We start from the raw sequence: 15430 nt of genomic DNA on the forward strand, positions 1-15430 counted from the left end.
ATTTGCTCACAACCGCTTCAAGTGGTTGATTTGTATTCCCCGCACGTTGCAGCTTGAGCTAATAGCGGGACATCAAAGAAATGAACCGACGGGAATGGAAGAATGGCCGTATGAAGACTGGTTTCTCCCCACCCCCTCCCTTTTGTGTGTTGAACGGCTTTCAGACGTTGTTTGTTGGATATAAATTGTCTATACGTCACCTAGTTGAATTCGTTTAGAGAACCAGGGCCATTGGCAGCGCAAGATGGATTTAAGCTTCAAGTTCTTTAATTAGAAATGGGATCTCAATTAAAACAACACTAATGCCAGAATGGAACTATAGGATATATTTTGTCTAATAGGAAATTAATCCCTTCTGTGTTAGTGGTAGTTACGTGTCTGTGTGTGTGGATTAGTGTTTTCACGGTAACAACATTTCAATACCCGTGAAATTTCACGGTACTCGATACCATTTTCGATACCAAAGCAGAAAAACTCAAATAGGTTACTGAACAACTCTCATTTGTTGATAGTAACAGTCACCTACAATATCTGAGGTTGTACTTACGACAACGACACAACATTAACAATCACAATGCATGTATGCCTTAAGGCAAAATATTTGTGTGGACTAAGTGTAGACATTAAGCGAACTCAGCACATGACTTAGAGATCATTTGTAGAGCTCAAAAATACAAATCTTGACTTGGAACATCATTTGTAAGAATTTGAAAAAGTGGATTCAACAGAACTTGTATACATCCCAAACCCCAAATTTCGGCAAACAATGTCATCTAAAAGCCTCTGTGAAAAATCTGTTAAGCCTGTTGTGCCATCCTTTTGTATGCCTCGGTGTTAGGTATTGCATTTGCAGAATGCTGCAAACCATTAAGTACTTGAATGGTGATGTTTGCAAATTGGCTTCGGGATATGTTGTCATTGTCATCGGCCTCACACCTAAAGTATTTCCATACGGGGCTCATCCACTTGTCTTGTCGACAACCTTTCGTGGATTGTATTTTTTGATACAGTGCTTGTCAGCGTTTGAAAGTTCTCCCCTCCGTATGGGTACGACCGTCACTTCAGAAATTCTGGTATCGTACCGTTTCTTGGGGGGAGTACCGACTTGGTACCGGAGTACCGTTTTTGTGTGGATGTCTGTTTTATGGTCTTCTTTGGTGTAATAAGATGGATTTAAGTTGTTTTGTCATGGCTTATTCGGTTTTCTTTACGTGGGATGGAGGGGCTTGTTGCTAGGTGAGATGAGGCCAGACTCTTTTCAGAGATGGAATGTGGGTCTCGGGTGGATCATTTCAAATCGAATCCTTCTTTCAGAGGCCGCGGTAATCACGTTGCCGCTCCAAAACCCTTCCTCTTTTCTAAAGCTGGTGGCATTCTAAATGCCTCTGCTTTTCATCCCCTTCTTCTTCCTCCCTTTCCCCCCCCCCTCTATCCCTCCATCTGGCAGGAGGGGGCGTTTCATCCCTCTGTACCAGCCTGTCAGGTGTCTCCACCATCCTTAGCCTGTGCCTAGTTTAGTGATGGAATGATTATCACCAAATCGGAAAAATCTCTCTCTCTCTTTCTCTCACACACTCTTTCTCACCTCTGTCTCTTTCTCACTTTGTATCTCTCTCTCTCTCTTTCTGTCTCTTTTTCTCTCTCTCTTTCTCTCTCTCTTTCTCCCCTTGGAGAGCATCTCACAGCTATTCAAGGGAGAGGAATAACACCTGTGACTGAGATGCAATATTGTGATATATAGAGTCCCTGCCGGGGAAATGTAGAGGAAGGGGTTTTGTAGACTTGGTCTCAGAATGAGCCCACACTAACTGTTGTGCGTGTGTCCTTTCTTTTCCTCCCGTGACCGCTGACGCCAGGCCAGCTTGGGTCACATGACCGGCGTCCGTGCCTGCCGGCGTCCTAGCCTGCCTCCCGGCATGTGCCGCCTCAGCCGAACTTCCTGTTAACCCATTCAAACTGTGTCTCCTCTGACATGAGAGATCCTGCCCAATTAGCTACCGTGGCAACAGAGGGACGCCGTCACGCTGCAATCCGGTTGGTCAGAGACGCCCGACTGCTGTGTGACTATCTGGAACTGGCCACACAGCCACGCTCACCTAGGAGGGTGGTGGTGGGGGGAGTAGGGGTGATGATTGCGGTGACTGTGTTTCATGTTTGGCATGACCCCCGCTTGAGATTCCGACCGAACGTTTTCAGAAGCACCTAATCCAGCGAGCGCCGTCACGTTTATCGACCCCCTCGGATCACAGACGTTATCGCTTTCCACGGAGTGCCGCCTAACCCCCGACACCATCTCCTCCTCGCTTCTTCCTGCGGCCGTCGCGCCTACAGTGGAATCACCTTCGCAGTTCCATAGCCGTAGTCATTCCAGAGCCACTGAATCGGATCATGCGAGCTCCGCTAAATTAGGATGCCTAGCGCCCAGAGTCTCCTTCAAAAGGGCAGACGTTGGGTTTTACAACCACAGCCTGATTCAGGATAGGATCTGATGATCCTACTGAACGCAAACGGCCCGGAGGGGCATTAGGACTCCCCCTGGTTCTGATGTGGTCGGAGTGGATGAATAGTGGATTGGAAATGGAGAGTGGGTTCAGGGAAAGGACAAGAGAATAATCTGGACGCTGATCTGTTGTCCCATGGATTTAGCGACACTGGAGGACACACATTTGTTTCACTGGGAGCTAAAAGCCGTGTTCTTTCATTAGATTCCCACCCTCAACTCCCCAGTGTGTGAAATTATTCTTATGCATGAAATAATGTTATGATGTCAGGAGCATAACCGTGAACGTGGTGTCAAGAGTAATACTCCTCGTTAAAACGTTCTGCCACTTTCCCAGCGCGCTCACGCTTCTTGGAGCAGGTGTTGGTCTAAAACTAACGTTTGACATTCCAGCGAACTTCGACAGGCCAATCAATCCTTGTTATTCGGAGTTTCTCTCTCGCGTGCTGAAATGTAATCGGCAGGTTTTGAGCTTGACGCGGGGCGTTTTCACAATACTTTCCAAAGAGTGTAGAACAGGCTTTTATGGGATCCTCTCTCTCTCTCTCTCTCTCTCTCTCTCTCTCTCTCTCTCTCTCTCTCTCTCTCTCTCTCTCTCTCTCTCTCTCTCTCTCTCTCTCTCTCTCTCTCTCTGTGTGTTTGCGCTCCGTTTCCCTGTGGAAAGAAAATGACTTCTTCAGCCACTGATGGCGGTGATAGCTTCAGCCTGGTGGTTTGGCAGCTATCTCTGTGTTATGCTGGAATTACGTCCGCTCCCGTCAGACCTAATGAAAAGCGTCCACGGGCTTTCAGGCCCTTAGTAGAGTGAGGAGCCGGCCCGTAATTGGCTCCTATTCAAACGGCAAACAGGGAGGAATCTCTTTTTTATTATTTATGCAAAAGGGGAAGAAATAAATTGTATTAAAGCACGAACAAGATTTGAGTGGCTCATTAAGTAAATGTTGTTACCGTTTAATTTGAAAGCATGGGGACCTTGTTAGGAGGTGGAGAAAGGGCTTTCGCTCGCAATTGTGACTCGATGCTTTTAGATGACAACAAAGGTAAAATGAAGTTTAATATCCCCCCCCCCTGCCTCCTTGATAATAACAATAAAGGGTAGATAATGGTATGCTGTTTTTCTTAGGTGTCTGCATACTGAATTCCCAGCTCAACTCCCCATTTCTCGAGCAACGCTATATTATTGTGCTCCTGTTACCTTGGTAAATGAACGTTTCCTGGTTGGTTTTTGTTTTTATCCCCGAGCATGGCTGCTCCATTCTCCCCAACAGACCGGTGTAGGTGCGCATTAAGAATTAAAGAAAAGAAAAAAAAAAAACACTTCTGGTAGCCTATTCATCTCACAATCAGTCTGAGGAAGAAAAAAAAAAATCAGGTTTTCTGTGTCAGGTTCTTTCTCTTTCCCGCGCACGGGAAATATATTTTTTCCTTGGTTTTTCTACATAATTGGATTCAGGGGGCTACTAATGTGAGTGGATGCTCTGCTCAGTATGGGTTGCTGCAGTGAATATGCTTCTCTAAGGCTAGGGGGGAAATGTATCAATTTTTAATGTGAATGTTGCGCAACATGCCCGTCATGCGACAATTTAGCGCTGGTATCGACGTGCGATTCGACGCGTCGTCGATTCGCAATCCTCTAAGAGCCTCCCGTCTTTGTGGACGTCGCGCGAAGGCAGACGCCATCAATTAGCGAGGTCGGCGACGTGTTCTCGCTGCGAGCTCGGCCGCGCGAGTAGCCGACCACCTGAGGCTCGAGACGCTCTTGAGATTGCTCGTCTGGGTGTGTATGTCGCAGAGCACAAGCGCGCACACAGGCACAATCCCTGATATGCAGACGCGCTCTCATTACTTCCCCCCCCCCCCACAGTGCACCGCCGGAGGGCAGTTCCGGTTCTTTCTAGCGGGAGCCCCACGCTGCGTCCGTCTTTACCCCGAGCTTTCGGAGCTCTCCGATGAAGAGCTCCGCTGCGCGCCTTCGATCCCCTCCCAGCGGCGGCTCACCTCTCCGGTCGGGGCGCCCGGCTGCGCCTGCTTTGCACGGCTGACTTTGGTGTCTCCTTGCCGGGGCAGCGGACGACCGCGCTTGCCTGGCGACGGAGCGTCTTGCCCGGAGGGGCCAGGCGCTCCGCAGTGTCTGCCTTCCCACTCACTGCCCACTCACTCCCACAGGGACGGGGGCGAAGCAGCCGGTGCCAATATCGCTCCCCTTCTTCACGTAGGTCTGCTTTGTCTCGTTCAAAGGAAACATTGGATTTTATTTTTCAAGAGGGCTTCCTGGAGGCACGATTGTGTGTACTCGGCTTTACACTTCCTTACAACTTTTTTTTTCCGCTCGTTTTCTCTCTTTTTCTTTCTCCTCCTCACTATAAGTCAGATCCTTTCGTTCTCAATGCCAGTGCTCTGGAGAGAGAGCTGTGACTAATCACCCCATACCTGCCTCCCTCCTCTTTTTCTTCACTTCTTTTTCCCACGACAAAGATCTATTCATCACCCCTTTCTGGCCATCCGTCCGTCCACCTGCCTGTCTGACTTTAAAGCTTGGTTTGCCACACAGCGGACTGCTCTGCTCCTGGTGTGTGTGTACGTGTGTGTGTGTGTGTGTGTGTGTGTGTGTGTGTGCACGAGTGTGTGTGTGTGCACATGTGTGCACGTGAATGTAGGTGTTCCCCTTTGATGGAGAGTGTGACGACAGCTTCCATTCTTGAACAGAAGTGATTCAGAACCCCTCCAACCCTTATTTCTCTCTCTCTCTCTCACACACACAATCTCTCTCTGACACGATCTCTCTCTCGAGGAGCCTCTTTCTGTTTTGTCTGTGCTTTTCCCACCTTCCCACTGTGCCCCCCCACTCCGAGGTGTAGCCACACCTCCTGCTCCTCCAGGCTCCCCTCAGGCTCCACGATGCCTGCTGGGCGAGATGGGGGTGTGAGGGTCATCCCTGTGTGAGGGTCGTGGAAAGTGCTGCCTTGCTCTTTGAGGTCTACACAGACCAGGGCCATGTGAGTGCTAGTCTACTGTGGCCAGACCAGGGTCATGTGAGTGCTAGTCTACTGTGGCCAGACCAGGGCCATGTGAGTGCTAGTCTACTGTGGCCAGACCAGGGCCATGTGAGTGCTAGTCTACTGTGGCCAGACCAGGGCCATGTGAGTGCTAGTCTACTGTGGCCAGACCAGGGCCATGTGAGTGCTAGTCTACTGTGGCCAGACCAGGGCCATGTGAGTGCTAGTCTACTGTGGCCAGACCAGGGCCATGTGAGTGCTAGTCTACTGTGGCCAGACCAGGGCCATGTGAGTGCTAGTCTACTGTGGCCAGACCAGGGCCATGTGAGTGCTAGTCTACTGTGGCCAGACCAGGGCCATGTGAGTGCTAGTCTACTGTGGCCAGACCAGGGCCACGTGAGTGCTAGTCTACTGTGGCCAGACCAGGGCCACGTGAGTGCTAGTCTACTGTGGCCAGACCAGGGTCACGTGAGTGCTAGTCTACTGTGGCCAGACCAGGGCCATGTGAGGGCAGGGTCATATGGGGGGTGGAGAAACGAGCCCTGCCTTGTATTTAGTGGTGTGCTGTAGCGTAGCACCGCTGATTAGGCGACTTGATTTGGGTCAATTCAACTGGAACAGGAAGCTGATGTATCTTATTTTGCATTGTTAGCGAGTGCACGGCAGGAATACCAGATGAACTCCCCCCTGTGTTTATTTGTTACAGATTAACTTCTCCCAAAAGCATTTTGTCTCACCATTTTAATGTTTCATGTTAATTTTCTCAGTTCCCAGCTAAAAGTCAGTTTCACATTGTTTGAGATGTTTTTTGGATTGCTTTCTCCGATGCAGCTCCCAATCTTTCTGGAAAAATGTGACTTATACGAACAAATTGCAGATGTAACATGAATGCTCTCATAACTTCCCAACTTGACATCAAAACAAACTCTCAAGGATCGGTGAAGATTGAGCCGCTGTAAAACCGAGTTCAAACCTCAACTCTCATCACTTCCAGCAGTTACTTTTCAAAATCTTTGCCAGAGGCTTATTTTGGGGAGAGTTTCGCCCTCACGTACATTGTCAAATCCTTCCTTTCTGTGTTGCGAGCGTTGTTTAACTACTACTGAATTGTCAGAAAGGGCCTTCAACATTCCGAATTGCATTTCTGGAGGTTTTCTCACTCTAGCGTGGCCTGAATCATCATTTTTGACGTTGTTTTGATCCTCCCTCCTCTCGGAAGCTTACCAGGGAGGGCAAAGAGCAGTGTTTGTGTCTGTAAAGCCACTGCGCTGTTCTGGTTATCTAACTACGCCAGGCGCTGGATTTCCACTGCTCAGGGCTGATACGAGCGGTAGAGATGCCCTGCAGATGTGGATTGATAAAGGCTGCCTGTGCTCCCAGTGGCCGCGGCTCTCTGGACCGGCGGAGGCAGTCGACCGTGACCAAGCACCCCGATGAGTGCTGAGGCCGGGCCTCATGGTAATATCACTGACCACGCCATCTCTGATCATGCGTTATGAGTGGAGGTGGTGCGTGTGGGCTGGCTTTACCTTAGTCTCCCCTGACGCCGACCATCCACGTGTCCATTAGAGCCTTCCGACATTTGTTCCTGACCATCGTCTTCGTGCATTCCCCCTGTCAGCCACCCACTCTTCCAGCCGGTGAGTCTGTCTCACACACCCTACACACACACACACACCCTACACACACACACACACCCTACACACACACACACACACACCCTACACACACACACATACTACACACACACACACCCTACACACAAACGCACACACTAATCATATCATGCCTGCCCACTCGCGTGTGATGCAAAATTATCTCATGGTGTTGCCTCTCCTCATTGGCGGCGTGTCAGGGTGCGTTTGGGAGCCGTAATGAGACAGGGGAACGCGTCGCGTGGCTGGGTATCTGGGCTGTGATGAAGACGTTTGCCGTGGCAGGATCTGTCATGGAATGCAGCAGATCAACAGACCAGATGCATGGAATGTATAGAATGCTCACGCTGTACGAAGACGTACAGTCCAGTCGTACGGGAGGGTTAATTTGCCAAGGACCGGCGTTGCCATGTCAACCGGCACGTACCTCTGAAAGATTGCATGGTGATTTTTTTTTCCCTTCTCGTTTATGTCCAAATAATTTTCTCCTTCCTATCGTAGCCCCTTTTAAATCCCGCTCGGAATTGGAACTCCTCTTTTGTCGATAGATGTGGAATGTGTATTTAAGCTTTCCGTTTGTGCTTTCATGTACTTGTGCATCTCTCTTCCTCTGTCCCCTCGTTCATGTTTCATTCCTGAGGGGTGGCGTGGAAAGCCGGGCGCGAATCTCATCTGGCTCTCTGTCGCCCCGTCATACTGGCTCATCTGGAGTGAGACTGATTCTTGGCGGGGCTAATGGTCTCCTGACCTCCAATATCCCACTGAGGGCCGTTCTGGAGGGCCGCGCGACACTTTCTTAATAGAACTGTAAAATATTGAAAAACCTCCATTAGCAACACACCAAAAAAATCTTTTCTCCTCCCTTCCCTCTCTCTCGCTTCTCCCTCCCTCTCTCCTGTCTCTCTCTCCTGTCTCTCTCTCCTGTCTCTCTCTCCTGTCTCTCCCGTGTCCTCCCTCCCTCCTCCCACCCCCCCCCCCCCTCTCATACATCTCTCCAGTCAATTGTCTGTCAGATGAGGACGCCGGCAGGTGGAAACTCGTACCCATCACGAGGGGAGGTGTTGCGGCTCACCTCTCCTGACCTGTTGCCCGGCAATCACAGTGTAATACATATACGGAGCCCTATTATCAGTGTCTAGTCTGTCATCCTTAAGGAAATGAGCGGGGGGACGCTATGAAGAGCTTCCCCTCTCTCCCGTCTCCTTTTCCTGGCCCACATGCGGCTCTCTCGCCCTCTTCAGTACGTCAGTGTTTGATGGGCATTTACAGCACGGCCCTTCCGGAGGCACCTGAGGTGAATTGAGACGAGGTGCTGTGCGTACTGGTGCGTGTTGAAGGTTTTTTTTCTGGCGCGCAGGTCCGTATTCCTCGGGGGCGGGGGGGACGTGGACACCCCTCCTTCAGTGGCCAGGGTTGAAGGATGTACACTGTGGTCCATAGCGGACAGAGCATGACATTTGTGCGTGCGCGCGGGCCCGTCTGTGGTGTGACTGTGAAAATGGGTTTTCCTGACATTTGAACCCTGTCTCTCCCTCCCTCTCTCCATCTCCCTCGCCCCGTCGCCCTCCCTCTCCCCTGTCTCCATCTCCCTGTCTCTCTCCTTCCTATTTCTCTCTGTCCCCCCCACCCCACCCCCTGTCATAGAGAGCCTCCAATCCCTACAGCGTGGGGCCGGAGGAGGAGGAGGCAGACGACAAACCGCTGAAAGATGCCAAGCTAATTAAAGGTAAGGGGCCCCTCTGACGACAAGGCTTCTGGAAGCAGGGTCTCTGCACAGGGCCGGCCTGGACACAGACCCCCAGCCCGTCACGGCTGACATTTCCCAGAGAATCTCTCTCTCTCGGATAATGAAACCGCCCGGGGTGGCCGCCGGCTTTCTCGTTCGCCACCGCTTAATTGTTCTCGCCGTCGTTGGGTTTTGGCGGGAAGTGGGAGAGGAGGACATGGGGGAGGGGGGGGAGCAGGTCGGGGAGGAGTGTGTGTGTGTGTGTGTGCGTGCGTGCGTGCGTGTGGGGAATGGATGCCTACACCGTCATTCAGAGCCGTCACAGAATAAACGACCTATTTGATGAAGTACCCTCTCTGGCCAGTACGCTCGCTGGCTCAGACTCATGCCTCGAGTCTGAGGTAATGACAGTTAACCCTCAGATCAATGATATGCTGTCTGGGGTAGAAGGTCAGTGGCTCATGGTGAACGGGACAGACTTACGTTTTGTCACTCCTCGTGGACAGACCTTGAATCAACTCTCTCTCCCCCGCCCCTCCCCACTACCCAGGGTCCTTCGCGCCGATCTGTTTCGCCATCAAGGCCAAAGAGAACGACATGCTGCCGCTGGAAAAGAACCGCGTGCGACTGGACGACGACTCGGACGACGACCCGGACAAGGTGCTGGAGGAGGCGGGGCTGGAGGCCATCATGGGCGGGGCCGAGGCCATTCTCAGGGAGCTGGCCCCGCCCCCGGCGCCCGAGGAGAAGAGGCCCGCCCTCACTCAGGAGGAGCTCGAGGCCAAACAAGGTACACGGGCTCCATCACCTCTCTAAAACCTTCTCCCTTTTCGTATGTTTGCCCCCCCCGCGAATCAGTCGGCCTTATTAACTGTCCATTTAGTCGAAACATGTCTGTCTGTCTCTGTGATTGGCAGCACTTAAACAGACCTAAGTGGGTGTGTTCTGCGCCCTCTGTTTTCCCTCTCTCCCGGCCATCAATGTCCCCGCCTGCCATCAAGAGGCGGCGTCCGCGTCCCTTAACACTGCCGCTCGCTAGGAGGAGAGCGGACACACACAGGGAGGACATCACTCAATCACACACACACACACAGGGGAGGACATCACTCAATCACACACACACACACAGAGAGGGAGGGATGTGGCGGGAAGTCTGTGAGCCGGTATGGAGGGTGAAGGACAGGGGAGGGGTGAACGACAGTAAACATTTATATCATGAGTCGGGGGGGGGGGGGGGGGGGGGGGGCTTCCAGGAAGTCCTAACCGATACAGTAAAAAGCCTCAGTCGTATTTCACCCTTAGAGCCGTAATTAAGATGTATGTGCACGCGCGCACACACACACCAGTGAAGTGGAGTAGGAGAGGCTGGTGTCCCTCTTGGGGGCGTTTCATTATCCTCCGCATGCATTCGAGGCACGCATCCCACACACACACACAACCCCACCTCCTGCTACACACACACACACACACACACACAGAGACCCTCCAATCCGCATGCTCCGCATGGCGTGATTTGGGGTCCTGAGGTCTGACAATAAGGCAGGCTCTCCCCTAACCCCGGAGGGCCCAGCAAAGTGGACCACCTGTGTAATTGGCTCGTTGATGACGAAGCGAGGGAGAGAGGGCTCAGTGGAACGGATCTCTTGCGTGGGCAGCGAGGCTGTCAGTCACAGGCCTAACTCACTTAGATGGCAGGAGATCGATCACATACAGGAGGAAACCTAATCTGTATTGATGGACTCTGAGAGAACGGCGCACACCAGCTCCTTGTGATTACTGATGTGGGGAGCGAGCGTGTCAGGGTGGCTCTTGTGTGGACCGGCTCGTTTGAGGGAGTTATTTCCATGCGTGAAACCGTTCCTGGTTATTGGGAGCGGGCTGTTTGATAGGCTCGTGGTAATATGGCTATTTATATTTTTTTGTCAAATGAATGGTTTTTAATATTTGATATTGCTTTGGGTAAAGGCGTCTGCTCAGTGAATAAAACGGATTGTGAATATGGACCTATAATGGTGATCGAATCCAAAACTTGACTATTTGTCTTATGATTCACCGAATGCGCAACAGGTGGATACAACAAGCCATGATACCTTTGTTGCTTTTATTTATGAATTGATGACTTATAGGGTGGGTACGTAATAAAGTCTTCAGTCTAGAATGAACAAAACAAGTTTTACGGTGGAAAAACAAAACCATTTATTTTCCCATTGTATAACAAAGGACCGAAGCTACCATGTCACTGAGTGCAGGTTAAAGACTGTCATTATTACAGCCCCCCCCCCCCCCCCGACAATAGTTGTTCTGTTCCTGATGTGCTCGCATCCTGCCTTGTATGATTCGGCTTGGCAGGAAGGCTATTCTTAGTCTGGGGGGGGGGGTTCGCAGTTGTGTAACGTAATGACTTGTTTTCCATCTCCCAACGAGTGCACTTTGAATGAGCAGGCTGAGGCGATCGCAAATGGGCCGTCGGCCCATTCGAATGATACAGTACACACCACCAAATTACCATTTCATATCCAGCCATTGTCCTTAGCTGTTCTCACTGTCCCTACCACACACACATCTATTTCTCTGTCTCCGTTTTCCCATCGGTTTCTTCGTGTGTTCGTATCCTGTTGCTGTCTTGTGTCTCGTCTTTTTTTTCCCCCCGGATGGTTCTATTCGAATAATTGCTAAGGAACCAATAGACTGTGGGGAGGGGGGGGGGGGGTTGGGTTAACATGAGCTGGCTCAAACGCTGAAGTGTCTGGTAAATACTCCTCCTCTTCACCTCTCCCCGTACAGGATGGTAAAACATCCAGTCGATATGCACATAAGCCACTCCCCCCCCCCCCCCCTTTTATGTGGGCCTTTTGTTCTGCTCTCGCTCTCCCCTCATCCCCCTCCTCCTCCATCCCTCTCCATCTCCCCCTCCTCCTCCATCCCTCTCCATCTCTCCCTCCTCCATCTCCCCCTCCTCCTCCATCCCCCTCCCTCTGGCCATCCCCCTCTCCATCTCCCCCTCCCTCTGGCCATCCCCCTCTCCATCTCCCCCTCCCTCTGGCCATCCCCCTCTCCATCTCCTCCTTCCCTGGGCTTCACCTCCCTCTGGGTCTCGCCGCGCGCAACGCCTCTCTCCTTCTCTCACCCCCTTCATCTTTTCCCTCCAAGATACACCAACGTACCTCTCTCTCTCTCTCTGTCTCCATCTCTCACTGTCTCTCTCTCTGTCTCTCTGCTCCCCCCCCCCCCCTTCACTCCCTCCCCAGCCCCCCAACACTTTCAGCCACTCTCTCTCTCACCCCTCCAACCGAGGGGAAGTCCCCCGGGGGGGGCGAGAACCTGTTCTCGCCCCTTGCCGCGCTCTGACACACGGCCGTTCCCGTGTCAATCGCCCTCACTCACTGCCACCCTCCTCCCCTGTCGCCCTCCACCCCTCCCCCTGTCTCCAGCCAAGCAGCGCCTGGAGGACCGTCTGGCGGCGGCGGCCAGGGAGAAGCTGGCCCAGGCCTCCAAGGAGTCCAAGGAGAAGCAGCTGCAGGCGGAGAGGAAGCGCAAGGCGGCCCTCTTCCTCCAGACCCTCCGCGAGCCCCTCGCAGGGGAGGCGGAGGCCAGGCCGCCCGACGACGCCCTTCTGACGCGGGAGGTCAGTCTGGCCGGGGGGGGGGGGGGGGGGGGTCGGGTCCCGCAAGAGCGCCCGGCGGGCGCTGGCTCTCTGGGTAGGGGGCGGGGGGGGGGGGGGGGGTGAGTGTGTGTTTCTTGCGCATGTGTGTGTTTGCGTGCATGCGCGTGTGGGTGCGTTTGCGCGTAGCGCCGGAAACCCCTCTCCACGAGGCAGACCACGCGGAGATGAATGTCTGGTTCCTAATGGAGCCTCTTCGTCATCATCAACCTGAGCGAGGAGCAGACTTTAATTGGCGCTGCTGACAGTAATAGAGACTCCCAGGCGGATTGCAGCTGCGTGCATGTATGTGTGCGCGTGTGTGTGTGGAAAGCAGTGTGCGGGGCTGCCTGTTTGCCCGGCGGTGTGTGTCTGCATGCTGACGTGTTCACGCTCCGTCACCTCCCCCCCCCCCCCCCCCTCCGGAACACGCAATCGCGTCGATCCGCTCGGGAACGACCCGGGCTGTGATGTACGCACAACACAGATCCAGTTATTAATCGCAGACCTTCCTCAAACTCGCGCCCAAGCCCAGACGTCGAGCCCCACAGTGCAGCTCCGACACACACACACACACACACACACACAACCCAGTGCATCAGCAAGATAAGCCCTCGCCTGCTGGGGGTTTGTGCTCGGCCACAGTCGAGTGAGCTGTTGTTGTGGATCGATGCGGCGAGGCACTGTGTTGGGACCGGCCCTGCTGTTGTTGCCCAGTCTCCAACCCCCGACTTTAATGATCAACAACGCCAAAGTGGTTATCAGATTTCTGCCGCTGTTCCCCTTCCGGATCTTAAACTCTTTCCCACCCAGTCGCCGTCGAATTGGCTCGACGTGTCGCGAGGTTTGTGTGTGTGTGTGTGTGTGTGTGTGTGTGTGCGTGTTGGGCTGTCTGTGTGTTTTAGTGTGTGTCCACGTCCCAACCTCCTTCGTGACGGCGCAAGGTTGGTTTATCTTATCTGTGCCTCGCATCACCAAGGCCAGTGGTGGGTGTAATTTGTGGAATCAGACATTTAACCAACCAGCCATTGGCCTTGGGGGATTTCAGAGTGGCTTTCCCTTCCTGTCTCCCCCCCTCCTCCCCTCCACCTCCCCAGGGAGTTCTCTATCAGGGGAGAACATCCTCCAGCAGTGGTATTCCATGTTCTCTTCCATGGTATCAGAGCACCTGTTATCTCCTCAGATGTGGCTGTACCCACAGGCTTGAAAAAAAAGAAAAAGAAAAGGGATTTCAAAATGCCAAATGTGTGCTTTTAGTGGCTTCGTTTGATGGGATGTTTCAGTCCGCATCCTCGAGCCACGCTGCGTTTCAAATATCTCGCCTTCAGACCCCCCCCCCCCCCCAGGCGTTCAAACGGCACTTCTGAAGGATAGAATGTTGTTCGGGAGAACACGCGGCCATCTTGGAATGGATCCGTAGATCTGAGGGGGCGCCGATCACTGGGAGGGCGAGGCTGTTTGACCCCCGTGTTGGAGACCTCTCCTGTCTCCCAGCCCAGGCGGTCCGTTCGGCCCTCGCACCCCCCCCGCCCCCCCGCCGCCACGGGTCCACCCTGCTGATCCCAGCCCCATCGTAACCCGCAGCGAAAGCGCCCCGTTGGTTTTTACAACCCCCTCCATCCCCCCACCCCCCCCCAACCCCCGCTGAACAAAACAACAAAACCTCTGGCCATCCCCCGCCGCCGTGGCGTCCCTGCCAAGTTGTGTCTCTGCGCGAATAAAAGCCGTTTATGCCCCCTCGTCAAACGGGGCTGATTTGAGTGGCGGGGCGATGCGGGCCAAGCACCAGGAAGTGCTCAGCCTAACCCTTAGGGTTTACGGCGGCGAAGCGGCTCGTAAATCTCTCTCTCTGGAGGGGCTTCCAGGCAACGGGGGCCCAAACGCGACGTCTTCAACTCGGGTCGCCCGCGCCTCCACTCCTGATGCACGGCGTGCTCGTTTGAGGGCGTTTTCCCTAAAAAGGTCTCTCTATCTCTCTCTCTATATATCTCCCTTTCTTACTCACTCAATTAAGGTCTTCCATAGCTCTAGTTTCTTAGACCAGTTTTTTTTTGTGTGGGGGGGGGAAGAGGACAGGCGCTCTTAAATACGCTGTGGACAGGCGCTCTTAAATAGCCCTGTGTGTTCGACACACAGGGCTGTGTGGGCGTGAGTTGGTGAAAACCACCCCCCCCCCTAAAGTAATGGACACGCACTGTCAAAGACCCTGCTGTGTGCTGCGGGCACTGTACGAGCGATGTGGTTATTGTGATTCATGACTTGTTTGTGCAGTCGGTGAATCTGCCCATGCCTGAGAGAGAGGGGCTGGCCAAAAGCTCACAGGAGCAACACGGTAGGCTCGGAGGTATGTCTTTTTGATTTCCAGGTCCTCAAAAAGACAAACCCCTTCCCCAAACAATACAGGGATCTCTTCGAACCGTTGGCCAACTCCCGGCTCTCTTCCTCTCCAGCTTTGACCCTCTCCGGCGCCGACTGAGACCCTGAGAGAGGGCGTTTGATGTCGGGACCGTGTGCCTACACGTAATGGGCTTCGACAGATCCCTCTCATGTTCGCCCAATAGCTGCCCGGAGACTGGGGAAGGACACCCGCCTTTGCCAGGTGTGGCTGGGCGGAGCTTGTCTCCTCGGGTTATTCCCTGCCGGCTGTCCGTGACACGCGTGTAGAACGCGTTCAGCCAGGACACGCATGTAAGATGGCGTGAGAGCGTTGCGTCGTCGGGGAGTTTGGTGCTTGAGGTCTTCTTCCGGAAGTTCAGTCCGGTTTAATTGGGAAATCGTGACGCTTTACACGACCCAATGAAGACGTCGCATCTCAAAAACCCGCAAGAGAACATACTTGAGACGTATGGAACATTGGTGTGAAGTGTTCTGGCTTGCCTGGCCCCCCCGGCCTACGCGGATGAGAGTTGCGAC

At 53.1% G+C, this 15430-nt stretch overlaps 1 protein-coding gene across 2 annotated transcripts in view; it reads left to right on the forward strand.

The window, feature by feature from the left end:
- sfswap (splicing factor SWAP) overlaps positions 1-15430 on the forward strand; it is a 54488-nt gene that overhangs the window by 17656 nt on the left and 21402 nt on the right. For both annotated transcript variants that reach the window (XM_062484018.1, XM_062484020.1), the window contains exons 11-13: positions 8796-8877; positions 9428-9667; positions 12309-12502. In XM_062484018.1, coding sequence (XP_062340002.1) covers positions 8796-8877; positions 9428-9667; positions 12309-12502 — 516 coding nt within the window. The remainder of the gene's footprint in view (positions 1-8795; positions 8878-9427; positions 9668-12308; positions 12503-15430) is intronic.

Source organism: Osmerus eperlanus, chromosome 18, assembly GCF_963692335.1.
Source record: "Osmerus eperlanus chromosome 18, fOsmEpe2.1, whole genome shotgun sequence".
NCBI lineage: Eukaryota > Metazoa > Chordata > Actinopteri > Osmeriformes > Osmeridae > Osmerus > Osmerus eperlanus.